This window comes from Sinocyclocheilus grahami, unplaced genomic scaffold, assembly GCF_001515645.1.
Source record: "Sinocyclocheilus grahami isolate Dianchi unplaced genomic scaffold, SAMN03320097.WGS_v1.1 scaffold157.1, whole genome shotgun sequence".
NCBI lineage: Eukaryota > Metazoa > Chordata > Actinopteri > Cypriniformes > Cyprinidae > Sinocyclocheilus > Sinocyclocheilus grahami.
Genome location: NW_015505336.1, coordinates 968,794 through 979,004, shown reverse-complemented (window position 1 = coordinate 979,004; position 10,211 = coordinate 968,794). Strand labels below are relative to the sequence as shown.

General features: G+C 29.3%; 2 protein-coding genes across 2 annotated transcripts in view; both read left to right on the top strand.

Moving 5' to 3' along the window:
- Positions 1-104: 104 nt before the first annotated feature.
- ankrd29 (ankyrin repeat domain 29) lies at positions 105-6,247 on the top strand. Its single transcript, XM_016282285.1, has 9 exons — positions 105-230; positions 1,417-1,527; positions 1,611-1,709; positions 3,126-3,224; positions 3,300-3,398; positions 5,501-5,599; positions 5,710-5,808; positions 5,925-6,020; positions 6,101-6,247. Exons 1-9 carry the CDS (start codon positions 219-221, stop codon positions 6,245-6,247), a joined length of 861 nt encoding a protein of 286 aa, XP_016137771.1. The 5' UTR covers positions 105-218.
- A 1,872-nt stretch (positions 6,248-8,119) lies between these two features.
- The window catches only part of LOC107592732 (vacuolar protein sorting-associated protein 4B-like), a 19,328-nt gene continuing 17,236 nt past the window's right edge, over positions 8,120-10,211 (top strand). Inside the window, exons 1-2 of the mRNA XM_016282284.1 lie at positions 8,120-8,238; positions 9,474-9,585. Coding sequence (XP_016137770.1) covers positions 8,167-8,238; positions 9,474-9,585 — 184 coding nt within the window. The 5' untranslated portion in view covers positions 8,120-8,166. The remainder of the gene's footprint in view (positions 8,239-9,473; positions 9,586-10,211) is intronic.

Genomic DNA, 10,211 nt, shown 5'->3' with positions numbered 1-10,211 from the left:
GTGAGAGAGAGAGAGAGAGAGAGAGAGTGTGTGAGTGTGTGTGTGTGAGAGAGAGAGAGAGAGAGAGAGAGAGAGAGAGAGAATTCGCTGCTCGCTCCGGTTGGTGCTGTTCTCCGTAAACAGCGCCGTATATGCGCTCGGTCAGACCTGCACCGGATGAGCGCGCGCTGCGGACGGACATTACAGATGCAAGATGAGGCACGACTGAGATTCACAGCATGTCATTCAAGGTAAACATGAACATTTGCTTTGGTAAAACATTAACTGTGTAATCTAAAAATGCATTAAGACGAACACTAATAAACGTGTGACCGAATAACGATTTAGGAGAGTTTTTCTCTCAGTCTCGCGCGTCTGCATGGCCTTATGACGAGTGTCCGCCCACCCCTCCCTTTTAAAAGTCACCATGGTAACCGTTAGTGTACGCTAAAATATCGTATACTAATCAGTTTTCATTCGAAATGAATGCTATTTTATATATTATATTGTAAGCTATAACTATTATAGACTATAAACTATTACTATTTTTATCTATAGGCTATTTTTTCTTCAATTTTTTTTCTATGAATTGTCTTATTTTCCTTACAAAAAAAAACATTTTTTTACTGTCATTTTGTTTAACATAATGCATATCCGACACTTTCGATTTAATGTGTATTTGTTTTGTTGTAATGTGTTATTTTATTTTAAATTGAAAAATTACAACTAAAACTTATCTTGCAATCCAAAAAATAATAAATATAATTTGATTTGTCAATAAAAAAACATTTAAATGCAATTTATTTTAATTTATTTAAAATGAATGTTATTTTTTATATATTATAGTTTTTATGCTACAACCAAAAAGGTTTTCTAGCTATATTCTATATATATATATATATATACAGGTGCGTCTCAATAAATTAGAATGTCATGGCAATTTGAGTTGAATTACTGAAATAAATTTACTTTTCCACGACATTCTAATTTATTGAGATGCACCTGTATATATATACACACACACACACATATATCTTTATATATATATATTTTTTTTTTCATCTAACTATCTATCTATCTATATATAAATATTATAAATATGCCTTTTTATAGTAAAACAATTCATAAAATTTCAATATATGTTTATATATATATATATATATATATAATGTAGTTTATTACTTTAATTTATTTACATTTTAAATGGGTGTTATTCAATTCAATTACTTAATGATTACTGGATGATTTTTTTCTTTAACAAACCCCTAATGATATTTTATTCAGCAACACTTCTTTGCTCATTTTGACCCTGTTGCATAAGAAGATTTATGCTGCTAACATGGTAATATAAACTGTATTTAACCATGTTGATGTCCACATGAGGTAATATTGTGATCCGTCTGTGTTCATGTGTTTCTGTGTTTGTGTGTCTGACAGAAGGAGACGCCGCTGGCTAACGCTGTGTTTTGGGCAGCGAGGAAAGGAAACTTGGCTTTGCTTCAGCTGTTGTTGAACAGCGGCCGAGTGGATGTCGACTGCAAAGATGGAGTACGAGCTTCTTCCTTCCTTCATGCTTCACCGTTCCAGTGATTGTATGGCATATGATAATGCTTTCTGTGTGTTTCTGTCAGTACGGCACCACAGCGTTAATGGTGGCTTCATACAGCGCTCATTATGAGTGTGTCCGGGAACTCATCATGCAAGGTGCAGATATTAATCTGCAGAGAGAGGTACCGATGCGCTTAGATTGCTGTTATAATGGACTATTTCTAGAGTGTTTGTAATAAATTGGTCTCATATTATTAAACTTGCACATCTTCACTTCTTAAACTACAGGAAAATATCCATCTAAACATTTCAGCCTAACTATAAGATTTTATTTATTTGGATGAAATATTTTTATTCTATTTAGTTGTAATTTAGTTTATTATGTTTGTTTTGATTGTATTTAATTTGATTTTGTTATTATTATTGTATTTATTGATGTATTTAAATGGCATTTATTTTAATATAATGCAGTAATTAATTAATTGAATTGAATTGTTATGATATTTTATTTGGATATTTCAATATTATATTTATTAATTTATTTGTTATATCATTTTTATTTTTCATTTAATGTAATGTTATTTTAATCTAATATATTTATTTTATTACATTTATTGTTTATGTTTTCCTTCATTTTGTTGTATTTTTATTTTATTCAATTTGATTGTTTTATTATATTTATAATAAAATATTTATTATATTTAATTAGATTTTTTTTTATTTATACATTTATATTTATGCATTTTTTTAAATTATTATATTTATGATAAAATTATATTATTTATTATATTTACTTTGATTTTTATTTACACATCCATATGATATTTATGCATTTATTTTTAATACATTTTTAATTTCTTTGTTTTTATTTATGAGAAGTTATTTTAATCTAATTAAATTATTTTATTTTATTTATTGTTTCTTGATTTATATTGTTTAATTTTAATTTAATTAGACGGATTTTATATTTGTTAATCAAATATACATTCATTCATTCGACTTTTTTTAATTATTTGTCATTTTGTTTAACAGACTCATATTAACATACTCTTTTAATTAATACATTTTATTTTAATTACATTTTAAGTGAATGTTATTTTTATAGCCTATTTTTTCTGTAGATAACTTTTCTTTAGTGAATAGCCTTTTTATAGCATATATATATATATATAATACAAATCTGAAAATGATTAAATATACAGTTTGTATAATATATCAAGAATTTTAACAATACTTAGTTTTGTTTTAAACAAAACTGCTGCTATTAAATAGCCAGACCCTTTTGTAATAATTAGCAAAATATTTAATAAAAACCTTTATAAATTAAAAAAATTATATATAAAAATAGTTTTTTTATTAAATGTTATGTATTAATTATTTTAAGATTATAATATATAATCTGTCTGTTTGTTTGTTTGTTTGTTTAGTTTCTTTATATTCCTCAGCAGCATTTCTGTTGACATCTCCCTAGCAATAAGCAGCAGTGAAAGTTATTTCTGTCTGAGCTGGAGTGTCAGGTTGTTAACATGACTCCTCAGAGGTGTGTGTGTGTGTGTGTACATTAGTGTGCGGCTGCTGATGATGTCTCTGTTCCTCAGACAGGTTCCACCGCTCTCTTCTTCGCTTCACAGCAGGGCCACAATGACATTGTCAAGCTCCTGTTTGAATTTGGAGCGTCCACAGAGTTTCGGACAGAGGTGCGCTGTGATTGAGATCTAAACGAGACTGAGGTATGCTGTGACTGAATAAATGGACTGGTTTGTGATCTGCAGGATGGCGGCACGGCTCTCTCCGCAGCCTGTCAGTGCGCTCACTCCAGAGTGGTGGAGACCCTTCTGAAGCACGGAGCCAGCGTCCATGACCAGCTCAATGTTAGTCAGCTCTATTCCTCCCATGAGGCCTAAACGCCTGATGCATGTTTGTGCCAGCTCCTCTAAGGTTTCAGTGTTTAGACTCTGCTCTTAAGACACAGGTTAAATGAAAACATATCCTTGGGAGACAGCAAATATTTTCAAATAATTTGGTGGAAATATTTTAGTAGTTTTAGCACGTCTTGCCAAGAATGTCATTGCATTTATTTAAAATGTATTTTTATTTAAAGGCACAATATGTAATTTTCGCCGCTAGAGGGTGCGTATTCAAAATAAACAAAGAGACAAAGGCGTAGTTTGATGAAGTTTGATGAGTGTGGAATCATGGGAGTTATCGTCTTCATCCCCACAGCCGATGCAATCCGACGGGACTCGAGCAGAAATCATGTTCATGGATGAGCTAATGATTTATTAACGTAGTAGAGTGAAGCAGGGTCGAAGTGAAACGAGGCCGCTGAACGAGCGTGACACATGGCTCAAAAGCAGCGGAGCTTTTATTATGCCACAGTCGACCGCTTCCGCTGCTTCCGGTCGTGCGTATGTGGGGAAAAAAAGCAGCGCTGTTTTATCATACTAGATACATTCGAAAGTTCTGGTATAATGCTACTCTGTGCAGTCGTCACCGGTCTATTAAAACGCACAACATATTAAAGCGTCTTTGGTGTTTCCATGTTTTCTACAAAACAAAACCGGACATCGAGGGGTTATGACGTCTTTTTCAGGCGACACAATGACACTATAGACACGCTCCGTGCCGCTAGTTACAATTGCTTATTTCTCTGGATTTAAACATTCTTCGAAACATTTGTGATAATATAAGTACACAAGTCAACAAAATATATAACGCTGTTCTAGTGGTTTTTGGATATTTTTATATGTTTTTCATTTAGTGTAATGTTATTTTAATCTAATCTAATATTTAATTAAATGTATTATTTATTCATTCATTAAATTTTTTATTCATTTTTCTATGCTATTATATTAATTATTTCATAATTTATTTAGAATAGATTATTAATTGTTTTATTTAATGTTATTTTAACATTGTGATTTTTTAAAAATGTTTTGTTTTTTGTATTTAATTAGATGTTTTTTTAGTTATGTTTATTAATTTATTTATTTTATGTTATGTAATGTTATTTCAGTGTAGTGAAATATTTATTTATTTGTTTGTTTTTTTATTTTGTCCTATTCAAGTCAAGTCAAGTCTGCTTTATTGTCAATTCTTCCACATGTACAGCACATTGAAATTGCGTTACTCTCAGACCCTTGGTGCATACAGATAACATAAATACAGATAGGTACAGATTAAATACAAAATACAACTATACAAATAAGGTAAAATGTAAAAATATATCTATATATATAAAGCACAAGGCATATGGCAGATAGAGTGTAAACCAGTAAAAGTAAAACAGTGCAGATATAGTGATTGTAGTGCAAAAAACAATGATTCCTATTTTATTTAATTAGGGTTTTATTATCTTATACATGTGACCCTGGAGCACAAAACCAGTCTTAAGTCTCTGGGGTATATTTGTAGCAATAGCCAACAATACATTGTATGGTCAAAATTATTGATTTTTCTTTTATGCCAAAAATCATTAGGATATTAAGTAAAGATCATGTTCCATGAAGATATTTTGTAAATGTCCTACTGTAAATATATCAAAGCTTCATTTTTGATTAGTAATATGCATTGCTAAGGACTTCATTTGGACAACTTTAAAGGCGATTTTCTCAATATTTAGATTTTTTTGCACCCTCAGATTCCAGATTTTCAAATAGTTGTATCTCGACTAAATATTGTCATATCCTAACAAACCATACATCAATGGAAAGATTATTTATTCAGCTTTCAGATGATGTCTATATCTCTATTTACTATTGACTGGTTTTGTGGTCCAGGGTCACATTTGTTAATTGATTCAGAATTAATATTATATTTATTATTCATATATTTGAATTTAATAACAATTTGTAATTCATTTGTCATTTAATGTAGTGCTATTTTATGTATGAAAGATCATATTCTTGTACATCTTGTCTATTGTCATATTCTCTAAATACCATTTTCATCATACACATCATCTCTGTTTCAGGATGGTGCGACGGCCTTATTTTTGGCGTCCCAAGAGGGTCATGTGACCGTAATACGGCAGCTTTTGTCATCCGGGGCTAAAGTCAATCAACCGCGAGAGGTCTGATTTATACTCATGGCTTATGCGCAGTTTGGTTTTGATTAGCAGTGTTTGGTTTGCTATTATGCATTTCATTGTGTTCTCCATGTTGATTGTGTTTTTTGGGTCAGGATGGCACAGCTCCGCTCTGGATGGCAGCCCAGAGGGGACACAGTGAGGTGGTCAAAGTTCTGCTGCTACGAGGTGCAGACCGTGACGCAGATAGAAAAGTATGTTGAAAAAACATTTATTTTATTTTGAGTTATTTTTTTGGCAGGTGGAAAAGAAGCTTATTAAAAGTGCATGAAATGGTTTGTTCTGCTGTCTCTGGTGTTTCTGGCTGAAGGACGGCTCCACGGCTCTGTTCAAGGCTGCACATAAAGGCCACTGTAACGTCATCGAGGAGCTCCTCAAGTTCTCTCCTTCACTCGGCCTTCTGAAGGTACGGCAGCATCATCTGATGTCCAAAAAGTCCAGAAAGTGGTTCAGTTGTGACTGTGTGTGTTTTGTCCTGCAATCTAGAACGGTTCTACAGCTCTTCATGCTGCCGTCATGAGCGGGAATCCAAAAACTGTCAAACTTTTGCTGAAGGCAAATGCTGATCCAGCTTTACCCAACAAGGTGAGTTTGAGACATGCGGATTATAACATATTATACACATATTATTAAATCCATCTATCCATCCATCCATCCAGCCATCCATCTATCTATCTACCCAGCCATCCATCCGTCTATCCATCTATCTATCTATCTATCTATCTATCTATCTATCTATCTGTCTGTCTGTCTGTCTGTCTGTCTGTCTGTCTGTCTGTCTGTCTGTCTGTCTGTCTATCTATCTATCTATCTATATCCAAATATCTTTTTAATATATGTATTTAAGCTTATTTGTAGGCTTTATTTAAATTGTTCAAAAGAAACCCAAATTTATAATAATTATTGACTTACATCAATAAATTACACAATTATTATTTTAATATATATATATTTGTGTAATTTATTTTATTATACACAACATTTCTCCATTTCTGGGCTTTATTTCAATTGTTCAAAACAAACCAAAATATATAAATTGCATTAATAGTAATTTGCAGAATTATTTCTTTATTAAAATATTGATATATTTATAATAAATATTTATTTATTGAAATTCTTATATATTAATCATTTTATCATTATCTTTTATATTTAATTAATTATTGTTTTATTATTCTATTTTTAAATTAGTATTATTAGTAGCAGTAGTAGTACTTTATTTTACATATTAAATAGTTTTTTTTTTAATTATGTTTAAATAAAAATATATAAATTATATATATATATATATATATATAAATGGCATTAATATTATTTTACATGGACAACTTGCAAAATTATATTTATTTAATAAAATATTACATAAATATATTATAAAATATTTATTTAAATTATTTGTGTGTGTGTGTACTGTGTGTGTATATATATATATATATATATATATACACGCACACACACAAAGATAAATGTGTGTGTGTGTATATATATATATATATATATATAAAATGTTATGACATAATGTACTTTTTTTTTTAAGACTAAAACATTTACCAAATTTGTATATTTTGTAAGAAGCAGCTTATGTTTTTTTGTTGAAAAAATAAAATGTTTAAAAATCTATTATTTTGGTATCATTATTTTAGTAGTGTCTTGTAGCTTGCAAATATATTTGAATTAATAGCATGTTTTCTTTAAAAGAGCTCATGAATCAGTGTTTATGTCATAAGACTACTAAAACAAAGAAAGGGAAACGTCACAAACAAATAACAAATAGCTAGTCACAACACAATAATAATAATAAAAAAAACTAAATATTTGTAAAAAATAAAAAGTTAAAAAAATGTATTCTTGGCTTTTTGATGAGTAGTTTGTCTTGCCATATTTATTTTCTGCTGAAATGGAATTCAGACTTTGTTTTCTTTAGAAAAGTTTAAATCTTGGTGCGCAAATATTTGTTTTCTTAACATTTTATGTAGCATTTTGTCTGTGTGAGAAGTGTGCTAAAATGTATATTTGTCAAAAGAATAAATGAAAATGCTGCTTTTAACATCTTTTGACTGTTTAAAAAATATTTATTTGATTGCATACACAAAAACATGATTTAAAATGTTTTTTCCCATTTTATTTTAAACATTGCTACAGTATTTCATTTTTATTTGTGTAAACTGTAATTCTTGGGTCTTTGAGGTGTATTTTTTTCTTGCCATATTTATTCTCCACTGAAATGCATTTTGAACCATATTATCTTCGAGAAATGTCAAAATCTTGGTTCTTATATGTGCATTTCTTAACATTCTATTTAGCTTTTTTTCTGTGCAAGAAGTGTGGTGAACTGTTTATTTGTCAAAATAAATGTAAATGAAAATGCTGCTTTTTAGCGTATTTTAAGAGGGAATTAAATATTTTAAAATCCATTTATTTGCTTAAAACGATCATTTGTATTTTATTCTGTATTTTCTTTTATTATTTTAATTATTTAAAGTATATTTGATAGTATTTGTGCACGAGACGCACAGATTTACAGAGATTCCGTGATACATTAATTTAAAAAAATGTATATATTTGAACCGTTCCCGCAGTTACATATAAGTTCACCGTCAACAATGACCAATGCCAATTTACAGGTAAGAGCTTAATTAACAGCCATAATAGTGGACCTTTTCATGCTATTATACTGTATATAATATATGTATTTGTGTAAACTGTAATTCTTGGGTCTTTGAGGTGTATTTTTTTCTTGCCATATTTATTCTCCACTGAAATGCATTTTGAACCATATTATCTTCGAGAAATGTCAAAATCTTGGTTCTTATATGTGCATTTCTTAACATTCTATTTAGCTTTTTTTCTGTGCAAGAAGTGTGGTGAACTGTTTATTTGTCAAAATAAATGTAAATGAAAATGCTGCTTTTTAGCGTATTTTAAGAGGGAATTAAATATTTTAAAATCCATTTATTTGCTTAAAACGATAATTTGTATTTTATTCTGTATTTTCTTTTATTATTTTAATTATTTAAAGTATATTTGATAGTATTTGTGCACGAGACGCACAGATTTACAGAGATTCCGTGATACATTAATTTAAAAAAATTTATATATTTGAACCGTTCCCGCAGTAACATATAAGTTCACCGTCAACAATGACCAATGCCAATTTACAGGTAAGAGCGATATGACAGCCATAATAGTGGACCTTTTCATGCTATTATACTGTATATAATATATGTATTATTGTTATACTTATCATTTTTCTGTTCTCTTTAAACGTATGCTTCGACAACATACAGTCGGAAATATAATTATGTTGTTGTTTAGGATATATGTATTCTTTATGTGTTCGTTATATTCACTTGTTTATTATTTTGATACATACATACATTTAAGAAAGTGCTTCTTAACTTATTTGTTACATTGTAAAGCTCCTGTCTTGTATGTTTTTTTTAATCTCCTGTATGTATTCATTAGTCTGTCCTTAAACTGGTCTAGCCAGTTATCCGTACATTACACCACACTAACATCATCTTATTGAACACAGATAGTCCAACACAGATTTCATTTGAATTCAAGATTTGAAACATTTAAACAGGCCTGGCATTGCTTTACAACCTGACCAAGTCATCTATATATATGGGTGTTTCTGTAACTACAGACAATTTTAGATTTTATTATTTCATTTATATCGCTTGTGTGCAGAATAATTTTATTTCCAATCATTTTTATTTGTTATTTCCAAAGTGTGAAATATTGTATGTAATTGCGTGCATTTATGAAACATACAATAAAATGATAGCCTTAGCAAGAAAAACACACATTTTTTTCCTTTTTGAATATCTCTTGTATATTTACTTGTGCACAATAGAAAGCCATTGATTTGGCCAGCAGAGCCTCTGAGGAGGACAAGGCCAAAAACTACGAGGAAGCTCTGCGCCTCTATCAGCATGCAATCCAGTATTTTCTTCATGTGGTAAAATGTAAGAAGCCAAAAGCCACTATTTATAAACTTCACTTAGATTTCACGTGCAATTTTTAAAATATATTTATATTTTATTTTTATGTTTATATTTAAACAGGCTATATTCATTTAAAACTGTTTAAATTAGTAGTATATTAATATATTATAAAATATTAATAACATAAAATATGATTAATAGATATTAATAAAACATTACTTGTTTATTTATAATATTAATTATTAATTAGAATATTTCATATAAAGATCCATATATATATATATGGATCTTTATATGAAATATTCTAATTAATAATTAATATTATAAATAAACAAGTAATGTTTTATTAATATCTATTAATCATATTTTATGTTATTAATATTTTATAATATATTAATATACTACTAATTTAAACAGTTTTAAATGAATATAGCCTGTTTAAATATAAACATAAAAATAAAATATAAATATATTTTAAAAATTGCACGTGAAATCTAAGTGAAGTTTATAAATAGTGGCTTTTGGCTTCTTACATTTTACCACATGAAGAAAATACTGGATTGCATGCTGATAGAGGCGCAGAGCTTCCTCGTAGTTTTTGGCCTTGTCCTCCTCAGAGGCTCTGCTGGCCAAATCAATGGCTTTCT